Raw genomic sequence first — 24222 nt, 5'->3', positions numbered from 1 at the left:
ATTCACCCATGAACAAAATATACCGTATATGCAACCATACATAACAACTAGGGTGGGAAGTGACAGGGTGCTGTCGAGGCTCATCAAAAGGGCATTACCTGTAAGTAATCCGGCTTTTTACCCTTCGCCACGGCAGCACCCACTTGAGAGATTTAGAGAACCTTCACCTGGGTGGGATCACCGTGCTGAGGACAGCTCTCCCGAATGCCAAGTCAGATGTAGAAGATAGATCAAGTCTATAATGCTTATAAAAGGTCAAGGGTGACGACCAGGTTGCGGCCTTATATATGAGCTCGATGGAGATGTCATCCTCTGCCCACGAGGATGATACAGCCTGGGCCGAATGTGCTTTCACTCCTTCTGAAGGATTTTTGCTTTTTGATAAGTAGGCCAGACAGATGGCATCTCTGATCCAGCAGGACAAGGTAGCCTTCGTAACCCTGTGGCCTTTTCTGTGACCCTGAAAACATACAAACAGAGCCCTACTCTGTCTGCAGGACTGGGTTCTCTCTTTGTAATTTAAGACTGCTCTTTTCACATCCAACATATGTAGCTTCTCTTCCTCTGGATTTGATGGATTGTCATAAAAGGAAGGCAACACGATCTCTTGAGATCTATGGTAATAGGATGCTATTTTGGGAAGATATGATGGATCAGGCTTGAGAACCACCCTGTCCTGGTATATCATTAAGAAAGAAGGGTCTATGGAGAGAGCTTGGATGTCCCCTAATCTTCTGGCCGAGATCAAGGCTATCAATAAGGCTACCTTAGATGTGAGATTTTTTTAGAGGAATAAAATGTAAAGGCTCAAAAGGGGGTTCACTTAAAGCATCAAGAACTAGATTCAAGTCCCAGGGAGGTAAACGTGGGATATGTACTAGGGTACATCTTTTGCATGCTCTAATGAATCTTGCTATCCACCTGTCCCCCGCTATGTTAGCACTATAGAGGGCTCCTAAAGCGGACACCTGAACCCTTAACGTATTGACTGACAAACCCAATGCATAGCCTTTTTGTAGGAACTCTAGGATGGCTTTAATAGGAACCTTGCTAGAGAAGGGTTTTGTATAGAAAGTCAGGAACTTTTTCCATACTCTACTGTATATTAAAGTTGTAGATTTCTTCCTGCTTAACATTAACCCCTTTCTGTCATTAGACGTACTATTCCGTCCATGTGGGGTGGGCCCTACTTCCCAAGGACGGAATAGTACGTCCAGCACGATTGGCCGCGCTCACGGGGGGAGCGCGGCCGAGTGTCAGCTGACTATCACAGCTGACATCCGGCACTATGTGCCAGGAGCGGTCACGGACCGCTCCCGGCACATTAACCCCCGGCACACCGCGATCAAACATGAGTGTACCGGCGGTATAGGGAAGCATCGCGCAGGGAGGGGGCTCCCTCCTCGCCGCAGGTCCCGGATCTAAGATGGCCGCGGCATCCGGGTCCTGCAGGGAGGGAGGTGGCTTACCGAGCGCCTGCTCAGTGCAGGCGCTGGTAAGCTTGCTGCACTCTAAGTGAGATCGCCGATTTGACAGAGTGCTGTGCACACTGTCAAATCACCGATCTGTAATGTCCCCCCCTGGGACAAAGTAAAAAAGTTAAAAAAAAAAAAAATGTCCACATGTGTAAAAAAAAAAATCCTAAATAAATAAATAAAAAAATTATTCCCATAAATACATTTCTTTATCTAAATAAAAAAAAAAATCAAACAATAAAAGTACACATATTTAGTATCGCCGCGTCCGTAATAACCCCACCTATTAAACTATATCACTAGTTAACCCCTTCAGTGAACACCGTAAAAAAAAAAAAAAAAAACCTAGGCAAAAAAGCTTTATTCTCATACCGCCAAACAAAAAGTGGAATAACACGCGATCAAAAAGACGGATATAAATAACCATGGTACCGCTGAAAACGTCATCTTGTCCCGCAAAAAACGAGTTAGGGGTGTGTCTGGGTTAGAGATGTGGTTAGGGTTACCGTTGGGATTAGGGTTAGGGGTGTGTTTGGATTAGGGTTTCAGTTATAATTGGGTGGTTTCCACTGTTTAGGCACATCAGGGGCTCTCCAAAGGTGACATGGTGTCCGATTTCAATTCCAGCCAATTCTGCGTTGAAAAAGTAAAACAGTGCTTCTTCTCTTCCAAGCTCTCCCGTGCGCCCAAACAGGGGTTTACCCCAACATATGGGGTATCAGCGTACTCGGAACACATTGGAGAACAACGTTTGGGGTCCAATTTCTCCTGTTACCTTTGGGAAAATACGAAACTAGGGGCTAAAAAATAATTTTTGTGGAAAAAATTTTTTTTTTTATTTGCATGGCTCTGCGTTATAAACTGTAGTGAAACACTTGGGGGTTCAAAGCTCTCACAACACATCTAGATGAGTTCCTTAGGGGGTCTACTTTCCAAAATGGTGTCACTTGTGGGGGTTTCTACTGTTTAGGTACATTAGGGGCTCTGCAAACGCAATGTGACGCCTGCTGACCATTCCATCTAAGTCTGCATTCCAAATGGCGCTCCTTCCCTTCCGAGTCCTCCCATGCGCCCAAACGGTGGTTCCCCCCCACATATGGGGTATCAGCGTACTCAGGACAAATTGGACAACAACTTTTGTGGTCCAATTTCTCCTGTTACCATTGGGAAAATACAAAACTGGGGGCTAAAAAATAATTTTTTGGGGAAATTTTTTATTTTTTTTATCTTCACGGCTCTGCGTTATAAACTGTAGTGAAACACTTGGGGGTTCAAAGTTCTCACAACACAACTAGATAAGTTCCTTGGGGGGTCTAGTTTCCAATATTGGGTCACTTGTTGAGGGTTTCTACTGTTTAGGTACATTAGGGGCTCTGCAAATGCAATGTGACGCCTGCAGACCAATCCATCTAAGTCTGCATTGCAAATGATGATCCTTCCCTTCCGAGCTCTGCCATGCGCTCAAACGGTGGTTCCCCCCCACATATGGGGTATCAGCGTACTCAGGACAAATTGGACAACAACTTTTGTGGTCCAATTTCTTCTCTTACCCTTGGGAAAATAAAAAATTGGGGGCGAAAAGATCATTTTTGTGAAAAAATATGATTTTTTATTTTTACGGTTCTGCATTATAAACTTCTGTGAAGCACTTGGTGGGTCAAAGTGCTCACAACACATCTAGATAAGTTCCTTAGGGGGTCTACTTTCCAAAATCGTGTCACTTGTGGGGGGTTTCAATGTTTAGGCACATCAGTGGCTCTCCAAACGCAACATGGCGTCCCATCTCAATTCCAGTCAATTTTGCATTGAAAAGTCAAATGGCGCTCGTTCGCTTTCGAGCTCTGTCATGCGCACAAACAGTGGTTTACCCTCACATATGGGGTATCGGCGTACTCAGGACAAATTGTATAACATCTTTTGGGGTCCATTTTCTCCTGTTACCCTTGGTAAAATAAAACAAATTGGAGCTGAAGTAAATTTTGTGTGAAAAAAAGTTAAATGTTCATTTTTATTTAAACATTCCAAAAATTCCTGTGAAACACCTGAAGGGTTAATAAACTTTTTGAATGTGGTTTTGAGCACCTTGAGGGGTGCAGTTTTTAGAATGGTGTCACACTTGGGTATTTTCTATCATATAGACCCCTCAAAATGACTTCAAATGAGATGTGGTCCCTAAAAAAAAATGGTGTTGTAAAAATGAGAAATTGCTGGTCAACTTTTAACCCTTATAACTCCCTAACAAAAAAAAATTTTGGTTCCAAAATGGTGCTGATGTAAAGTAGACATGTGGGAAATGTTACTTATTAAGTATTTTGTGTGACATATCACTGTGATTTAATTGCATAAAAATTCAAATTTGGAAAATTGTGAAATTTTCAAAATTTTCGCCAAATTTCCATTTTTTTCACAAATAAACGCAGGTAATATCAAAGAAATTTTACCACTATCATGAAGTACAGTATGTCACGAGAAAACAATGTCAGAATCACCAGGATCCGTTGAAGCGTTCTAGAGTTATAACCTCATAAAGGGACAGTGGTCAGAATTGTAAAAATTGGCCCGGTCCATAACGTGCAAACCACCCTTGGGGGTGAAGGGGTTAAGGTGTTAATTAGTTCTTGAGAAAACCCTCTTAATGTCAGTATTTGCCTCTCAAGTTCCACGCCGTTAGGTGAAGACCTTTCACTTGTGAATGGTAAAATGGACCCCGAGACAGTAGGTCTGGGATCACTGGCAGAATCCAGGGATCGCAAACTGACATCGCTCGAAGACAAAAGAACCAAAGCCTTTTTGGCCAGAATGGTGCTATCAGAATGATCCTGGCCTTTTCTTCCCTTATCTTCTTGATGACCAATGGAATCAGCATCATTGGAGGAAAGGCATAGGCTAGGTCGTAGTTCCACGGGTACTGGAGTGAGTCTATTATGTCTGGATGATCTACTACATTTAAGGAGGCGAACAACTGCACTTGTCTGTTTTTTCTGGTGGCGAACAGGTCTATTTGTGGAAGACCCCATATCTTCACTATGCTCCTGAATATTTGAGGATTGAGAGTCTATTCTCCTTGGCGGAGTGCATGGCGACTTAGGAAGTCGGCATTTGAATTTTCTACTCCTCTAATATGGAGAGCCGTGAGTGACAGAAAATTGGGTTCTGCTAGGTTGAAAATGTTTGCCGCTGAAGACATTAGACTTCCTGATCGCGTTCCGCCTTGACGATTTAAATATGCGACGGATGTTGTGTTGTCTGATAGGATTCTCATATGGGATCCTTGGAGCTGAGGAAGGAAAGCATTTAAGGCATAATTAACCGCTTTTAGTTCCTTCCAGTTGGAGGACTGCTGAATCTCTACCGTATTCCAGCAACCTTGAGCTATATTTTTACTGAAATGGGCTCCCCACACCTCTGGGCCTGCGTCAGTGGTGACTATTTTAGAGGGGATTATTGTCCATGAGACACCTCTGGACAAATGATTTTTATCTAACCACCAATGCAGTGAATTAATCACGTCTTTCGATAGGGTCATTTAAATACAAAAATTACCCTGACAATGTGATTGTGCATACAGAATCTCATGTTGCAAGGCCCTAGTATGATATTGGGCCCATTGAACCGCAGGGATGCATGACCCTGGTAATGTCGAGCCGTTGGGGTATAAAAACGATACATCGCTTACCTTTAGCTAACACCTCCCACGTAACCCATACCCTCCTACCCATAAATAAAAACTCCAACTACGTATTCTTTTGGAATAATGTCGGCCACAGCAGCCTTTTTATTTAAATACAAACAACATCATAAATAATAACATCCAATAACTTTTTTGCGCTAGGAGGGGTCCTTGGAGCTCCCCATGGATCTGGTGATCAAAACACAACACAACGTGAACGTTACCAAAACCAAATTACTCCCAGCCGATACCGCCTGGCTCGGGAGCACCAAAACCCCAGAGGGTTCCCTGTTCACGTTACAATTCCCGGGGAACCGACTACCCCCGCCGGAACCCCCAAGTCACCAGATCCAAAACCAGTTTTAACACAAAATACCGGGGAGCCATAAGCCAATGACTCCCCCCAACCCAATTTCCAACAACTCCAAGGATTCCCCCCAGCCACCACAGCCACAATGACCCATAGTACATAACATACCACCCCAAAAAATTGAAACAAAAACCCACCTAAACCCAAACTATTAGGGCGGGAGGGCGGGACACTTGCTGTCTGGAGAGCGGGAACTAACAGGCCCCACCCCTCTACAGCTTAATTAAACTAACCGACTCCACTATCCCCACCCCTTACTCATTAACCCCTCCCTCCATCCCATGGTCATGATGTGCCTCCCCTTACGCCGCGGGGGGAGGGGCAGCTCCGGCCATTACTTGACCCTGGTAATGTCGAGCCGTTGGGGTATAAAAACGATACATCGCTTACCTTTAGCTAACACCTCCCACGTAACCCATACCCTCCTACCCATAAATAAAAACTCCAACTACGTATTCTTTTGGAATAATGTCGGCCACAGCAGCCTTTTTATTTAAATACAAACAACATCATAAATAATAACATCCAATAACTTTTTTGAGCTAGGAGGGGTCCTTGGAGCTCCCCATGGATCTGGTGATCAAAACACAACACAACGTGAACGTTACCAAAACCAAATTACTCCCAGCCGATACCGCCTGGCTCGGGAGCACCAAAACCCCAGAGGGTTCCCTGTTCACGTTACAATTCCCGGGGAACCGACTACCCCCGCCGGAACCCCCAAGTCACCAGATCCAAAACCAGTTTTAACACAAAATACCGGGGAGCCATAAGCCAATGACTCCCCCCAACCCAATTTCCAACAACTCCAAGGATTCCCCCCAGCCACCACAACGAGGGACTTTGAAACCTTAAAGACCCGAGACCCCACCACTCCTAAAAGCTATGGCCTTTTCCACACCTTCTTGCAGTCCAAGTGCCCAAAAATCGATTCCAACAGCATTCAGATGCACACCGTCTGCAAGCCAAAATGCTCCGTCACCCTTCTCCAACTCAAAATGCCTTACGGCTACTCCACCATTCCTGGCCACAAACGCGGACACCGCTCTGTTAACCTTAATTCTGGCCTTATTAAGTTTATCCAATGACCGCATGTTCCTCCACCGTTTTCGCGGTACAATCTCCGACCAAACTACTGATATCCCTGGATATAACCGCCACAAGCGCAACAAGTCCTGCTTGATATCTTTGATTAGTTCTCTAAATGGGCGCGAACCCAAGTCATTTCCTCCAGCATGCAGCACCAAGATATCCGGAGATCTGTCTAAAAGTACCGCAGCATTGATCTCCTTCAGCACCCTGTTCCAGGCCAAACCTCTAAAACCGATCCACCGGACCACCGCTACCGACCGATCGAAACCGAGCTGTCTACCCTCCGGCCGTACATCAGCGCGTCGTGCTCCCCAATGAACATAGGAATGGCCGAAAATCCATACCAAAAACGGTAAGGAACCTAAAAATACAAAAAACAAAAGTCAATCAACCAACGAAGAAAAAACCACCAACTTCCTAAACGCACCTCTTCAGGATGAGAAACGCACACCACCCCTAACATCTAACATAGCTGCGATATCTATTCGACTGCCATCTCCCAATACGCTTGATAGCATCCACATCCAAACCTCCAGCGGCCGCATCCGTAGCTGCCCCAATCCGAAACGAATGAGAAGTAAAACGCAAATCATCCAACCCCAACAAAACAACCGCTCTCCGGAAAATCGTCTGAAACTGATATCTGGACAAAGCCGAACCGTCCTCATGACACAGTAAAGATCCCTCCCTGCGAGGCCCAAGCCCCCAAAAACCTTTTAAACAACTAACTGGGCACATCAGAGAACCAGCTACTCCACCCAGCTCAATTTTCTTACCGCGCCCCACTTGATCCGTCTTGGATCGACGCAACCAGAACTCCACACGTCCTTCGGCCAAGAGAACATCCCTTGCCAAAACTCCACCAGCTGTACTCTTATTAGGAGACACCAATTCACTAATTCTCATTGCACCAAAATACGCCCACGAGAAAGCCAAGCTGAAAAGACGTTGTTCAAACAGCGACCCACAACAGTCACCCAAAATCTCACCTAATCGCTCCAACATCGCGAAAGAAACAGGACGCCTAGAATCCAACCTACCATATTGTCTCCGGAAACCTTTTACAGCTTGCCTCACTAGGAAGGCTTTAGTCAAATCACACTGCCCCCTCAGCTTGACACCAAAAGCCAAAGCAGCCAGTAGACGCGACACCTTTGCCCACGACCAACCTTCATCAAAACCACGGCTAATCCAGGACAACAGAAGCCCAACCTGATCATCGGCATTATCTCCACCAGGGCAGGATGCCAAGACCCCTTCCCAAGAAGACCAAACCAACTGATAAGTCTCCCATGTTTTTGGAGCCAACGACGATCTTATGAGATCTCCAGCGTCCCCGATGCCACGAGCCAAAGGTCCGCTGGGCAATCCAAACCGATGGTTTCTGCTTCCGGAGCCAACGACCGAAAACGCTCGAACTGGAAACGAGAAAGGGAATCAGCTATTAAATTCCTCGCCCCGGGCACGTGCGTCGCAGTGACCTGCGAATTCAATTCCAAACAAGATAGGACCAATCGCCTGAGAACCCGGACCACAGGCGGTGATGAAGCAGTAAGTTCATTGACCGCACACACCACTCCCATGTTATCACAGTTAAAGCGAATCCGCCTGTTGCGAAATTCGTGCTTCCACAAATGAACCGCCACCAGGATCGGAAAAATTTCCTATAGCGCTATGTTACGAACCAGCCCTGATGAAACCCACTCCACCGGCCAGGGTGCAGCACACCATTGCCCTTTGAAGTAAGCCCCAAAACCACTGCTACCCGCCGCGTCCGTAAACAAATCCAACGAATCATTGTCCACCGCTTTTTCCATAAACAAAGACCGACAATTGTAAGAACCCAAAAAGGAACTCCAAACCGCCAAATCTTCCTTCAACTCTGCTGACAAACGAATGAAATGATGCGGCGCACGGACTCCGGCCGTAGCACTCGCCAACCTTCTGGAAAAAACTCTCCCCATTGGCATCACCCGACACGCGAAGTTGAGTTTTCCCAACAGCGACTGTAATTCTCTCAAAGTCAATTTCTTTACACGCCTTGCTCGAGCCAAATCTTCCTTCAATCCTTCAATCTTGTCAACAGGAAGCCGAAACTCCCACCCGACCGTATCAATAACAATCCTCAGAAAACTCAAGCACGTACACGGCCCTTCCGTCTTCCCGGGTGCCAATGGAACTCCGAAACGCTCACACACCCATTCAACAGCCCGTAGAAGGCGCAAACAATGATCTGACCCAGCCGGGCCCACACATAGGAAATCATCCAGATAGTGTAACACCGAATCACAATCAGAAACATCCTTAACCGCCCACTCCAAAAACGAGCTAAACATCTCAAACAAAGCGCAAGAAAGGGAACAACCCATAGGTAAACACCTATCCACGAAAACCCCCCCCTCCCAAAAACAACCCAAAAGCTTAACACTATCAGGATGAACTGGCAACAGCCTAAACGCAGCTTCAATATCCGTCTTGGCCAACAAGGCCCCACGACCAAACTTGCCAACCCACGCAACGGCTTCATCAAAAGACGCGTACACCACTGAACAAAGCTCGGGTGCAATACCGTCGTTAACGGACAACCCCCGCGGGTAAGACAAGTGGTGAATCAGACGGAATTTTCCAGCTTCCTTCTTAGGAACCACACCTAGAGGTGATACAACCAAATCCTCAAACGGAGGAGACAAAAAGGGGCCCGCCATCCTTCCCAACGCAACTTCCTTCTTCAACTTCTCTGAAACCACATCCCCCTGTAACACCGCCGACCTCAAATTCTTAAGCGTCCGAGGAACCACAAACGAAGGGGCCGGAATAACAAAACCGTCCTGAAAACCTCGATGTAGTACCCCCGCCGCCTCCCTCAGGGGGTATCTATTTAGAAAGGGGGCCATCTTTTCCAGACTCACTGGCGTCACCCCCTTGAGAATTCCCTGACCCTGACTTGGACTTAGATTTTTTAAAACACTTCGAGGCCCCATGGGAAGAGCCGCTACAGTGTGAACACAAGTGCTTGAACTTGCAGTTAACCCCGAACTTACATTGCCCGTCGTTAAACTGCCAGCACAAGCCCGCTTTATGACCCCCCCGCCTGACTGGACTGTCCGGCCGATCCCGCCGAACTGGATTGACTACTCTGACCGGAACTACCGGCCCCCCCCCTGAAAGGAATGGCCAAATTTGTACTGCGCCATCACCCGCAGCCAAAGCCCGATATCCTTCTGATCCCAACGAAGCGTTGGTCGTATAGCCTTCCTCTGCCGGAATTGCTCGTCATACCTCAACCAAGCCTGACCGCCATAAACCCTATGTGCCTCTCCAATGGAATCCATGTAGCAAAAAAGGCCCGAACACTTCTCAGGCGCCTTCTCCTCAATCACACTCGCCAAAATGGCAAACGCCTGTAGCCAATTTGTGAAAGTCTGAGGAATCAAACGCCACCTACGTTTTTCCTCCTCCTCCTTTTTACTATCCTCCTTCTTCCCTTTGTCCAAGTTGAATTTTTCTAACGGGAGCAGCGAAAAAATTTCAACATACTCATCCTTCATGATCTTTTCTTTTACCTCCTTTTTAAGATGCGCCCCCAAAGGGCCCTCAAAACAAACATACACCTCCCCATGAGCCCTATCATCTAAATGGACCCGACACTCCTTCTCTTTCTCCGTTTGTACCGAAACCGACACCGGCGCCCAAGAGCCCGACGCCACTTGAGTCGAACCTGTAACCCTCTGCGACCCTATCCACGCCGCCAAATGCCGTTGATCACTCATTCCTCTCTCCAATCGCACCAACAAATCCCTCACATTTTCCAACACCGCCCCGACACCCCCCACATCAGCCCCGACAACGCCACTAACCCCAAAACTCGTAGCCAAACCCCCTTGTGCCTCCACACGCACTGGAGACGGCAAATACTGCACAGGTAGCAAAGACATGGACAAACACTCACCAGGCTGCGGGGGAGCTGTGATCCCCCCAGCCGGAGTCCCAGGATCCAACCGCTGCTGTCCGTGGAGATCTAGTGCCCCAGGAGGCAACTGTCGCGTGGGAGTCTGCGTTGCGTCTTGCTGTGAAGATCCAGCCTGAGGTGAAAGTAGCGCAGCCTGTACTGTCCCAGCTTGCTGGTGCTGGTCTGTCCTCCAAACGGCCGGGCCCCCCATCACCACTGTGTGAGGCCGCTGCTGTGTCCATCAATCCAGCTGCAGGGACAAACCCTGCTGATGCTGCCGGGGCCACACACGTAACCGCAGGGCTACCCGCCACCGCTCCTCTCCCACGTCCTGCTGCAAGTAGGCCAGAGGCAGGCCGCGCGGAAGGAGCATCCCCGCCGTGGCCCCCCGATGTGCTAGGCCTCAGACGCTGCCTGGCTCGCACTGGCCCCGCCCCCGCAATGCCGCGAGGTGAAGGCCTTGCAGCCGCCGCCGGACCCCGCCCGGCAGTAGGATTCCTCCCAGGCCGGGACCTACTGGCGCTGCTATTTAAGGGTGCCCGGCCTGGAGGGTCCCTGGAGGGGCTCCTGCGCCGACGTGGGGCCCGAGGAGCTGAGTCGGGCGACAGCCGGTCCGGAGGCCTTGACCGACGCGCGCGCCTCACCGGAGACACCGCCGTCGTCGCTGCTGCTCCCGAACCTCCGCTCCCGATGATTCCTGCTACCTGCCGTTCCAACCAGCCTGGAGGGTGCACTGCTGCCGCAGCCCTCAGGCTCTCCAGAATGCTGTCCACGGTGGCCATAGTAGGTGCTCACTTGCTGTCTGGAGAGCGGGAACTAACAGGCCCCACCCCTCTACAGCTTAATTAAACTAACCGACTCCACTATCCCCACCCCTTACTCATTAACCCCTCCCTCCATCCCATGGTCATGATGTGCCTCCCCTTACGCCACGGGGGGGGGAGGGGCGGCTCCAGCTCCGGCCATTACTGGAGGAGAGTAAGCCTAAAAGAGACATGGCATCTCTTAGGGACATTTGAGGATTAGACCTTGCCATAGTAACTTTTGAAATTATGGTTAATTTTTTGGATTCTGGTAAGAAACATTTTTGACTTACAGAGTCCAAGATTAGTCCTAGGAAGGACTGAAGTGTTTCTGGTTGAAGCCTGGATTTTTTGAAGTTCACAATTCAACCTAAAGCCTGCAAAGATGAAATGGTATTAGCCAAATGTTCTTTACATTGCGAGGCTGAATTTCCAATTATTAAAAAGTCATCTAGGTAAGGTACGATTAACGTATCCTGATGACACAGATAAGCCATCACCACGAGCATGACTTTTGTGAAAACCCGAGGAGCCATGGAAAGGCCGAATGGCATAGCCGTAAATTGGAAGTGACGGATCCGGCCCTGTAGGTTGACCGCCACTCTGAGGTATTGTTGATGTTCTGCATAGATGGGAAGATGGTAGTACGCATCCTTCAAATCTAGACCCGTCATGAAACATCTAGGAAACAAAAGTTTAACAGTGGACCTTATTGACTCCATCTTGAAGGTGTGGTCATGCAAAAAGGAATTTAATCTTTTTAGGTTAATTATAGTACGAAAAGAACCATTCGGTTTAGGAACCAGAAACAAAGAGGAATAAAATCCTCTCCCTTCCTGATCCTTTGGTACTTCTATAAGAACATTCTTAGCCAAAAGACTCAGAATTTCTGACTGAAGCGCTTCTTGCTGTTCCGGCGCTCTCAGTGATGTTACAATAAAATTATCCCTTGGTAGTTGGGAAAATTCTAATTTTAGTCCGGATTTTACTAGACGAAGGATCCACTGGTTTGAAGTTATGCATTCCCATTTGTGGTGAAAATATTTCAGTCTTCCACCCACTGGGATTTCATTACTGACGGTATCTACCACGTCTGGATGTTTCGGGATAACTAAATAAGGCACCTTTCTGTTTTGTTTCCTTTGTTTCCCAGCGATCCCTTTGTGGCTCATACGGCCTTCTCCTGTTAAATGGCCGTCTTCTAAGCGCTCTCCTATAAGTAAACATCACCAAAACGCAGTTAAATGCTCCCATAAAATGTATAAGTTTATTTAGAAACCAATAAAACATATCAAAACAGAGGACAGATTAATGGACAACAATGAGGGGAAATGAAGCACTATGTGGCGGTACAAGTTGCCCAAGGACTACAAGGCCTCATCCCTGCACAACCATACCAATGATTATAATTACCTTACATACTCGAGTATAAGCCGACCCCCCTAATTTTGCCACAAAAAACTGGGAAAACTTCAATAGTCACCCGCACCTCGTTCCGGCGCCACTCCATGTTCAGCACCGACGTTCAGCAGAGGGCGCACACTAACTACATCACCGTGCCCTCTGACCTGAGCGTCACTGCTGAAGACAGAGCGGCGCCCGGAACGAGGAAAGGTGACTATCGCACAGCGCTGCGCTCCCCTCCCCGTATATTCACCTGGTCCTGGCGCTGTGCAGTCCCTGCTTCCCCGGCGCCGCAGCTTCTAACTGTACTGAGCGGTCACCGTTACCGCCCATTTCAGTCATGAATATGCGGCTCCACCCCCAATCACCAATGGAGAGAAAAACCCAATCACCTTACCTACAGATCGCCCAAGAGTAACCACAGCAAGAAATTATATTGCAATATATTTTTATTTACCATATGTGGCAACAACAATACATATAAATATTCAGCAATAAAATTATATATTAAAAACAATAACTGTACGCACCACAGTTTTATCATAAAACACCGTGCAAAATACTAGAACTGTAATCTACTCCAATTACTGAAAAGTGCAATAGTGTAATCAAAATACTAAAGTGCAAATGTGCTAATGTATTCAGGTCCTGACGAAGGAAACAGTCCGAAACGCGCGTTAGGGCGCGGCACCACAGGATACGGCTATCCCAAGGTATACATCCGCATATTTTATATATATGGTCTCTACCGTTTTTTTCTGCACATTGCTGCACTTTAAGCATGGAAGTTAGCTGCCTGAGTGCAGCCTGAATACATTAGCACATTTGCACTTTAGTATTTTGATTACACTATTGCACTTTTCAGTAATTGGAGTAGAATACAGTTCTAGTATTTTGCACGGTGTTTTATGATAATATTTTTTCAGCACTGTTTACATTTTGAGTTATTTAATGCTTTGTTTGCACATTTATATAGGAGCAATAGGCTTAATATAGCCTGTTCCTAGTAGGGACCTCTTTATACAGGAGTGGGACAGCCGTTATATATATATATTATCATTTGTCCTGTGGTGCGTACAGTTATTGTTTTTAATATATAATTTTATTGATGAATATTTATATGTATTGTTGTTGCCACATATGGTAAATAAAAATATATTGCAATATAATTTCTTGCTGTGGTTACTCTTGGGTGATCTGTAGGTAAGGTGATTGGGTTTTTCTCTCTCCACTAGGTGGCGTATGTCACCAACTTACATAGCATACCACAATTTGGTGAATTCTAGTATTGGGAATAAAATAGATGTATATATCCCCTGTATCAGTGGTATTGCTGTGTTCTAACACTGGACTAGGTGAGTATTTTTAGACAGCCCCCGCTCCCCCTCCCCTGCCGACCTCTGGGTATGACTCGAGTATAAGCCGAGAGGGGGCCTTTCAGCCCAAAAAAGTGGGCTGAAAATCTCGGCTTATACTCCAGTATATACGGTAATAAATAAACGACCCATGGCCATATGAAGTAGAAAGGATCAATATCCCTATGTATGGAAGCATAATAGCAATACACCGGGGTCCGGGGTGGACTCTAGGCTTCCCGCTGTAACACATACCAGGTATTATTATTGTTGCATATTTAGATGCATGTGGCCATGATTTGTGTATTGCTATTATGCTTCCATACATAGGGATATTGACCCTTTCTACTTGATATGGCCATGGGTCGTTTATTTATTAATTATAATCATTGGTATGGTTGTGCAGTGATGGGGCCTTGTAGTCCTTGGGCAACTTGTACCGCCACATAGCGCTTCACTTCCCCTCATTGTTATCGATTAATCTGTCCTCTGTTTTGATATATGTTTTATTGGTTTCTAAATAAACTTATACATTTTATGGGAGCATTTAACTGCGTTTTTTGTGATGTTTATATATGGAGTTTTGGCACTTTTCCTGATTATAGTCCTGACATGCATGCAGGTGACATTCACAGTAAATTTTCTTCTGATATAATCAATATTCTATATTCGTACATGTAAAATGTTTGTGACTACTCTATTAACGCTCTCCTATAAGAAGGAAGAAACTGTTTAGGAAATCCCTTCCTTCTTTCTCCTGCTTTATTGAGTAGGTCGTCAAGAACCTTTGCAAACAGGAACTCACCCTGGCACGGGATTGTACATAGTCTGGATTTTGACTGTGCATCCCCCTTCCATCCTTTCAGCCAGAGGGCTCGACGAGCCGCGTTGACCAGGCCTGCTGATCTTGCTGCCAAAGGAGAGAATCCGCTGAAGCGTCCGCTAAAAATGCCACAGCACTTCTGATCAGTGGAACTGTCTGGAGAATTTTTTCTCTTGTGATCTTGCCTTTTACCTGTTGCTCCAGCTGGTCTATCCAACTAATAGTGACCTAGCTGTGCATGTGCCTGATATGGCCGGTTTAAAGGCTCCCGTGTTCGTCTCCCAAGATCTTTTAAGGAGAGCTGCAGTCTTACGATCTAGTGGATCTAGTAAGATTCCTGCATCTTCTACCAGAAGGGAAGATTGCTTTGAGGTGGATGCTACCGCTGCATCTACCTTAGGGACTTTAGACCACACTGCTAATTCCTCATCACTAAAAGGGTAACGCCTTTTGGAAGATGATGGGAGAAACCCTTTGCCCTGTTTGTCCCATTCTTTTTTGACAAGGTCTTTAATAGTGGATATGACCAGAAAGGCACGCCGTTTTTTCTGGCCTAGTCCTGCAAACATGATGTCCTGAACCGACCTGACCTCCTTAGTATCTGGACACCCCATAGTGTTCCTAACGGATTTTATAAGGTTGTCTATACTGTCGACTGGAAAACTTGCTCCGCCTTCATCCTCAGAAGAGCTGGGAGATGATCCTGAGGTATTGAAGGATCAGATTAAGCCCTCTTCAGACTCTGAACTGGAAACGGGAGAAAGGCGCTTACTTCCATGTTTCTTTAGGGATTTTGATCCCAGAGACTGGATCTCCTGCCTTATTATGGCTCTGATATTTGTGGTCGTAACAGCCGCCTCATCCTGTAAGGTCTGATCTATACAGCTTTGACACAACCTTTTAAGATACGTGTCGGGCACGGGTTGCATACACAGGGCACACTCCTTATACTTAGATTTATTGGTCTTCTTAGCCTAAGGGGAGAGGCAGAGAAGGAAGGGATCAGCTTATAGGTAGAGGATCATAAACACTCACCCAGTGAAGCTATCATCTTCTTCATCATCATACCGGTTTTGGAGGTGGAGACACTGTGTGAGGTCTGAGTAGATCTGCATCTCTACTCCTCGTTTTACTTCTCATGTGAGTGTCAGATCCTTCCATGGAATGACCACTCCTTTTTGCCGATGATTTTGAGCCCTTAGCGCTGATTTTGACAGCGCTATCTTGCTCCACCGCTGGTGGATGCTCATCATGCGCCGGGGACAGCATACTGAGCGAATAGCTCTGTGCCCCGGCCTGCCATTTGAATTGTGCGGTCATCTGCAGCGCGCCGCCCGCCGCGAACCGGAAGTGCTCCAACCACTTCCGGTTCAATGAAGCAGCATGGACTTACCCGCACGACGCAGCCTCCGCCGCCTTCTAGCACTGCACTCCACCGCTGGTAACTGGAAGAACGGCCCCACACACATGCCTCCTCCATAGGCTGGGCTTTGTTGCCCGGAACCTGCCGAATGGTGAACAGACGAGGGGGGGGGCTGCATGCAGTGGCTCCCCCGCCGCTACTACTGATGCCGCAGCCCCTGCTGTCATCGAGAGGACCACACAGGCGGGTGCACAGGCTCAGGTAATCTGCAGGTGCTCCAACCACCTCCATCTGTAGGAATCCAGGGATTTCCGATAGGAACAGGAAACCAACTGAGGAGGAGAGGGGGACAGCCCTTTTTATCTCTGTAGGTTTCCTGTTCCTATGGGCGGATCCCTCTCTCAAGTGGGTGCTGTCGTGGCGAGAGGTAAAATTGAAAATTCAGTATAAAAGGGAAACTGTTAGGGTATGTGTCCACGTTCAGGATTGCATCAGGATTTTACATCAGTATTTGTAAGCCAAAACCAGGAGTGGAACAGATAGAGGAAAAGTATAATAGAAACATATGCACCACTTCTGCATTTATCACCCACTCCTGGTTTTGGCTTACAAATACTGATGCAATCCTGAACGTGGACACATACCCTTACAGTACAGAAATTCACACTTGGCCCTCACTGCACATTTAATGTTGTCGATCATAAAAGCAAAGTTTGTCCAGAAAGACTGGACCTGGTCTTGTGGGGACCATATGAGCACATTCAGCAGCACAGAAGGGGAAGAAGGTAGATTCATCCAATAAGATAACAGGTTATAGGAAGCCAACAGCATCATTACCCTCCAATTTCTCTTACAGGCCCATCATAGTATTTTTCTTCAAGTGATTTTCTAACTTGTCAGCACATTCTACGTACACTGTCATTTGAGTTTACAGATCTGGGCAGGTTACGACCATCATCTTTTAATTTCAGGGTGTAGGTTGGCCCTCCAGGCTATATATTCTATAGAAAAGGGCTTTTAAAGTCCAAAGTCATTTGAACAGTTTTGGGTGGAGGAGAATGTTGTGGTCTAGAGGCAAAACGGTGATCACACGATTGTGATCCAGCCAGACTACACCACCGATAAAGCAGCCACAGACAGTGGCTGAGAAGAATCTGTGACTTCTCTGCATTTAGTGGTTACTACTCACCTGGGTAGTCATATGTAGGAATCTCCTCTTTACACCACTCATCACCCCTCACATATGTCTCTGTAGTATTAATACGGGTCAGATCTTCACACTGAAACAAATATTGTAAAAGTCACAGACAGATGGAGAAGTCACATCTATGATCAGCTCTAATCCTGCCATCTCCACCGTTCTCATTACAAACTGGATAAACCGGATTACTTACCAGTAATCGTATTTTATGGAGTCCACGATAGCACCCACTGAGAGAGGGGATCCACCCCCAGGAACAAGAAGCCTACAGATAAAAAGGGGTAGTCCCCCTCCCCTCCTCAGTTGGATTACAGAGTACAAGAGGAACCGCCAAGAAAACATTAGAACATCGTCATAAAAACTACTCAATATGTATAAACATATACTTCAACGTATACTACCATCACCCGAGTGAAATACATACACATCTCTATTATGTGCGACTAAGGGAGGGAAGTGGGTTCTGTCGTGGACTCCATAAAATACAATTACCGGTAAGTAATCCTTTTTTATTCTCGCCATGACAGCACCCACTGAGAGACTTACAGAGAACCATCATCTGGGAGGGACCACCGTATTGAGGACAGGTCTCCCGAAAACCAAGTCAGAAGATGACAAATTGAGTCTATAGTGGCTGTAAAAGATAGATGGTGAAGACCATATTGCAGCATTACATATCAGATCAATCGAGATGTCTGCCTTCTTAGCCCAGGAGAATGCCATAGCCCGTGCCGAATGTGCCCTTATTCCATCCAGAGGACCTTCACCCTTTGCTGAATAAGCCAGACAGATTGTATCTGTGATCCAACATGATAAAGTGCTCCTTGTGACTCCAAACCCTTTCCTGTGGCTCTCAAAAGACACAAACAGAGCCGTACTCTGCCTTCAGGGATATTTAATATGTACTTTAATGATATGTACTTTCATGCGACAAGACAGAAGACGGACCTATCAGGTGCATCAAGGACCAGATTCAGGTCCTAGGGAGGCAAGCGAGCAATGTGTACAGAGTCGCTACGCTCACACGCTGAAATAAACCGTGCAACCCATCTATCTCCTGCAATATTACGACTAGATAGGGCTCCCAAAAGCTGATATCTGATCCTTTAATGTGTTAACTGAAAAACCCAGCTCCCAACCCTCGAAAATTGCAGCAACTGGAACCTCACTAGAGAAAGGCCCAGTATGAAAATTAAGGAACTTCCTCCACACTCTACTGTATATCTTGGTCGTGGATTCTTTCCTACTCTGCAGACTGGTACTAATCAGGTTGTCAGAAAACCCCCTTAATTTCAACAACTGCCTCAAGTTCCACGCCGTCAAGTGGAGACCTCTCACCCAAGGATGACAGAATGGACTGCAAGAGAGCAGGCCCAGATCTGATGGGAAGATCCAGGGGTCAGATATGGACATGGCTCTGAGCCATGAAAACCAAGGTCTCTTGGGCCAGAAAGGAGCGAAGAGAATTACCCTTTTCTATTCACCACGACAGCACCCACTGAGAGAGGGGATCCGCCCCTAGGAACAGGAAACCTACAGAGAGATAAAAGGGGCGGCCCCCCCTTGCTCCTCAGTTGGTTTCCTGTTCCTAAAGGGGAACCCACAGAGAAGATTCTCTGAAGCTAATGTCAAGAGGAAAACTTGCCTGGATGCCGCCTGTGCGTCTCTGCTGAGCAACAGGGGCTCCAGAGCGAGTGAACAGGGTCGGGCGTTCCTGCTGGTTCCCCCCTCATCTGTTATAGTCGGTGGTGAACAACGATCTCCCTGCTGGGACATCGTTGTAAGGGACGGCCGGTGATGCGGTGTGCCTGGGCCGACCGAGTTACCTGAAAGAAGCAGGTTTCCGGAGCCAGGTGACGATACCCTCCAGAGTGTGTGGAGCGGTCATCAGCTGTTTCCCCAGTCCCTCAGGTATGGCGGCGACGTGGGTAGAAGAAGCGCTTGAAAAGCCGGCCGGCTGGGACGCCGGCGCATGCGCAGTGGAGCCGCATCACGGAAGTAGATCCCTGCCCCCAGGAGTTCAGCAGTCTATTTCCGGGGGAACCGCCATATTGGTTTCCTCTAGGCGGTTTTCTCCTTGTCCCCCTGACGCTGCACCAATGGATCAGGTAATAAAAAAAAAAAAAAAAAAAAAGAGGGGGGTGTGTGTGTAAATCCTGCACTATAAATTGCACATGAGCGGGACAGACAGCGCGCTATCATGTCGTCCCAAGAGGAAGTCTCTGTGCGCCCTATGGAGGACCCACTGATACCCGGTGGTGATACCAGAAATAAGAATAGTGGACACTCAAAGAGGAGTGATTCCACTGTGAAATCAGGAGGCAGATCGTCCCGTTCCACACCCCAGGCCAGGCAAACCCAGCAACCGGTAGATACATGTGCTTCTGGGTGAGTGTGGTATAGCTTCAAGAAAGTTTATAAGTATTTCCTCTGCTTATGTTTTAGGCAAAGAGGACGGGGAAAACAAAGCATAAACAGTGTGCTATATGTACTGAGCCCCTGCCTGACTCTTATCTTAAAAACCTGTGTCAGGCCTGTATAAACAACACCTTGCGGCAGGAGGAGTCTGTCAAAATGAATGACATACGGCTTATAATTCGTGAGGAGCTGCAGTCGTTAGGAGGGGGCCCCTCTGTTAATGTGGAAAAGTCCTCATGGAGCGCCCCCACACCGCCGCTGGGCCGAGGGGTACCCGGCACCGGGTCTCTGAGTCTCTGTTCTGGGGTTGTCACGGTGGCTAGACCCGGTCCGTGGCCCTGCCGGTCAGTGGGGGACATCCGGTGCAATGAGTGGTGATAGTGGTGCAGTTGTGGGGTGCAGGTCGCAGTAAATAACGAGGACACCAGGTTGCAGTCTCTTTACCTCTTTACTGAAGGTCTCTGAGTCCTCAGTCCAGAATACAGTTCACCAGGCTGCGCAAGTCCGGCCGGTCCAATGACACCTCCAGAGTTCTCTTCACAGGTGGAGATCTGTGCCTTCCTGCTTGCGCTATGTGTTGTGGTCCTTCCCTGCTGTGCTTACGGAAAGTCCCCACAACTGTTGTGTCTGTTTCTTAAGTTCCCTCACAACTCGATTAGATGATGTTCTGCTAATCCTCCGTCCCTCCCTGATGTTCTGGTTGGGACGGCACCCGTTTGACGGGTAGGCTCGGAGCTCTTCCGGGACCCTAAAGTCGCCCCTCTCCACAAGTTGCCCCCCAAGACTGCATAGGTGATTTGTGTGAGACAGCCCGCCTTAGACTGACTGTCCTGCCGCTGTTTAGAGTATTGCTTGAAGCTGAACGGTATAATACTCCCTCGGCGTTCCGGCCACCGGTTGTGCGCCTCAATAGGATGTTGCCTCGGTCTTACGCACGACTCCTACTGGTATTCTCCTATCGCTTCGATCTCGTTTCTCACTCAGCACAATCTATCTCGCTTCTGATCCTTCCTTGGGCACCGCCGCTATGCTGAGCAGGCACGGTCCCGTTACGTTCGCTCAATTTGCCAAGCCTCTGTCAGGATCCCACCCCTGACAGAGACCCTACTGTCTCTTCCCCCACAACACCCTCTGCCACAAGGTGTTGTCTGGTCTAATCCAGTCAGCTTTCTCTCCTAACTTCCTGCCTGACCCCCAGTTTACCCACAATGGTGGGGAGTGGCCTAGTGAATAGAACCCTTAGCTTCCCCTGGAGGCCCGGCTGTGAAATGTATTGGTGTCTGTGATACCTGGTCAGATGAACTCCTTCAGTGCCATCAGACGTACCATAGCTCCCCTTAGCGGCGGAGCCACAGTACTGCAACGACCAGGACTCTGGGGCGCTGCACTCACCTAGAGCTGACACGTCAGCAGAGAGTGGAGAGGTGGATTCGGATGTGTCTCAATCGTCTGAGTCATCAGGGGAACAGAACTAAGTCTGTTTTCCTACTGACGGTGTCAACAACTTAATAAAGTCAGTAAGAAGTACGATGGGGTTGGCTGAATCAAAAGAACCCCAAACGCCACAGGAACTTATGTTCGCTGGTCTTTCTCAGCGGAAGGGCCAGGTATTTCCCGTAAATCAGGCCATAAAAGACCTCATTAAAAAAGAATGGGGTAAAGGGCAAAAGGGGTTTGTGCCAATACCCTGCAAGATCAAAGATAAAGCCGTGTGCACTACTACTGGTGGTGCCCAGGTAGGTTCCCACACCATGTGATACTAAAAGAAAGAACCTGGCACTCAACTTAATGCTTGTGAGATTTTAATCGTAGTAGCCAAAACGTTTCGGTCCTATATCCCGGGGATTCCGTGTCTGGACACAAGCACAGCACCTATCAGCGTGAATAAGTCCATTCTGTGTGCCTAAACCTATCTGCGCAAATACCAGACGCAGACCATGCTGTGCCTTATATGACACTACAGTCATTTACTTTTTTCATCATAGTACGTAACTGATGAAGGTCCAGATATAGGACCGAAACGTTTTGGCTACTACGATTAAAATCTCACAAGCATTAAGTTGAGTGCCAGGTTCTTTCTTTTAATACCCTGCAAGAGACGCTACCCCTTTGATGACGAGGATATGGATTCCTGGGCTAAAGTACCGAAAGTCGATGCGGCAGTAGCATCTACATCTCGCCGTTCCTCTTTACCTGTAGAGGATGCAGGTTCCTTATCCGATCCCATGGACAGGAAATCGGATGCACTCCTTAAAAAATCATGGGAGGCCTGTGTCACTGCTTTCAAGCCAGCAATCTCAGCCACATGTACCAGTAGGTCTATGCTGGTTTGGTTAGAGCAGCTGGACCAAAATATCAGAAACGGTGTTTCTAGAGAGAAATTACGTGCGTCAATTCCCTTGATAAAAGGTGCTGCGGCATTTATATCCGATGCCTCCGTGGATTCTCTCCGCCTGGCGGCCAGAACAGCTAGCCTCTCCAATACTGCTCGCCGAGCCTTATGGCTAAAAAACTGGAAGGGAGATGCCCAATCTAGATCCAAATTATGTGCCATACCCTGTCAGGGTGAGTACCTCTTTGGAAGTGTGTTGGATGAAATTCTCACTAAGGCGGGTGAGCGAAAAAAGGGCTTCCCTAATCCATTTGTTCCTTCTTACAGAAGGGCATTCAGGAAGCCATCATTTGGCAGAAAGGGAGGCTTTAAAGAATGGAGGCACAAAGAGTTCAGGCAAAAGGGCAATTTGTTCAACAAACGTCCCTTCAAACCAGCTGAAAAATTCCGGGAACCCTATTCCACCAGTGGGCGGTAGACTTCTAGGATTTATAAATCAGTGGAATAAAATAACTGTTAATCCATGGGCCTTAAAATTAATATCCTCAGGCCTCACCCTAGACTTTATCCGAAAACCTCCGGATTCCTTCCTGCTCACCTCCCTAAAATCCAGACTACAACAGGAAGCACTGGAGATAGAAATTAAGTCCCTTCTTGCCAAACGGGTTTTGATAGACGTTCCGTCATCTCAAACAGGGGTGGGGTTCTACTCCCCCTTGTTTCTGATTACTAAACCTGACGGATCCTATAGAACTATATTTAATTTGAGAAAACTGAACACGTTCATAAGACCCACAACATTTAAAATGGAATCTGTTCGATCAGCCATTAAAAATCTGTTCCCAAACTGTTACATGGTAGTACTGGATCTTAAGGATGCGTATTACCATCTTCCTATACACCAGTCACACCAGCAGTTTCTTCGGGTAGCAGTATTTATAGACGGGCAAATTCGTCATTTACAATATAGGGCAATGCCCTTTGGCCTATCTATGGCGCCTAGGGTCTTTACTAAATTGCTATTGGAGGTAATGTCTTTTCTGCGATTAAAAGACACTCTGGTCATTCCATATCTGGATGATCTACTAATTGTGGGAAAAAACTCCTTACAGTGTGAACAAAGGTTGGAGGAGGTGGCGTTTTCCTTACAAACGCTGGGCTGGATTGTCAACTGGGAAAAATCCAGACTCCAACCCGTCACTTGTCAGAGATTCCTAGGACTCCTTCTGGATTCAGTGGACCAAATTTGTCGGTTACCTGATGATAAGAAGTCTTCTATTGTTGGCAAAGTAAGCCTGGCAATCAAAAGACGTAGTATGTCACTGAGAAATGCCATGTCATTACTAGGTTCACTGTCATCATGTATCCCTGCGGTTAAATGGGCACAATTCCATACCAGGCAGCTCCAGAAATTCATATTGCAGGAGGACATTAAAAATAAAGGACATTTAGACCGAACAATTTACTTTACATCAGAGGTAGTACACTCCCTTACATGGTGGTTAGATTGGGGAAATCTATCAGAGGGGGTACCTTGGGTCATCACCCCTTCTACCATAGTAACCACAGATGCTAGTCCGGAAGGCTGAGGAGCACATTTTAAAGATCAGGTGGTTCAGGGCCTTTGGTCCAGGTCAGAACTGGCTAATTCCTCTAATGTAAAAGAATTAAGAGCCATATATTATTCCCTACTCCACTTTCTTCCCCAGCTACGAGGCTCTCACACAAGGGTCCTCTCAGACAACACCTCGGCAGTAGCCTATTTGAATCATCAAGGAGGTACACGGTCAGAAAATCTTATGGAAATCTCATCAGACATCATGACCTTAGCCGAAAGTCATCTGTTGTCCTTATCAGCGGTGCACATCAGAGGCATAGACAACGTTCAGGCCGATTTCCTCAGTCGCCATACCCTTCATCAGGGGGAGTGGATGCTCAGCAGAAAGATTTTCAGATTGATAACAGAC

At 47.2% G+C, this 24222-nt stretch overlaps 1 protein-coding gene across 2 annotated transcripts in view; it reads right to left on the bottom strand.

Moving 5' to 3' along the window:
* LOC143766550 (uncharacterized) overlaps positions 1–24222 on the bottom strand; it is an 84561-nt gene that overhangs the window by 16143 nt on the left and 44196 nt on the right. For both annotated transcript variants that reach the window (XM_077254323.1, XM_077254322.1), the window contains exon 6: positions 17494–17584. In XM_077254323.1, the coding sequence (XP_077110438.1) occupies positions 17494–17584 (91 nt within the window). The remainder of the gene's footprint in view (positions 1–17493; positions 17585–24222) is intronic.

The sequence above is a fragment of the Ranitomeya variabilis genome, chromosome 4 (genome assembly GCF_051348905.1).
Source record: "Ranitomeya variabilis isolate aRanVar5 chromosome 4, aRanVar5.hap1, whole genome shotgun sequence".
Classification (NCBI taxonomy): domain Eukaryota; kingdom Metazoa; phylum Chordata; class Amphibia; order Anura; family Dendrobatidae; genus Ranitomeya; species Ranitomeya variabilis.
Note: the sequence above shows the minus strand (reverse complement) of the source record. Positions and strands in the feature narration are given on the sequence as shown.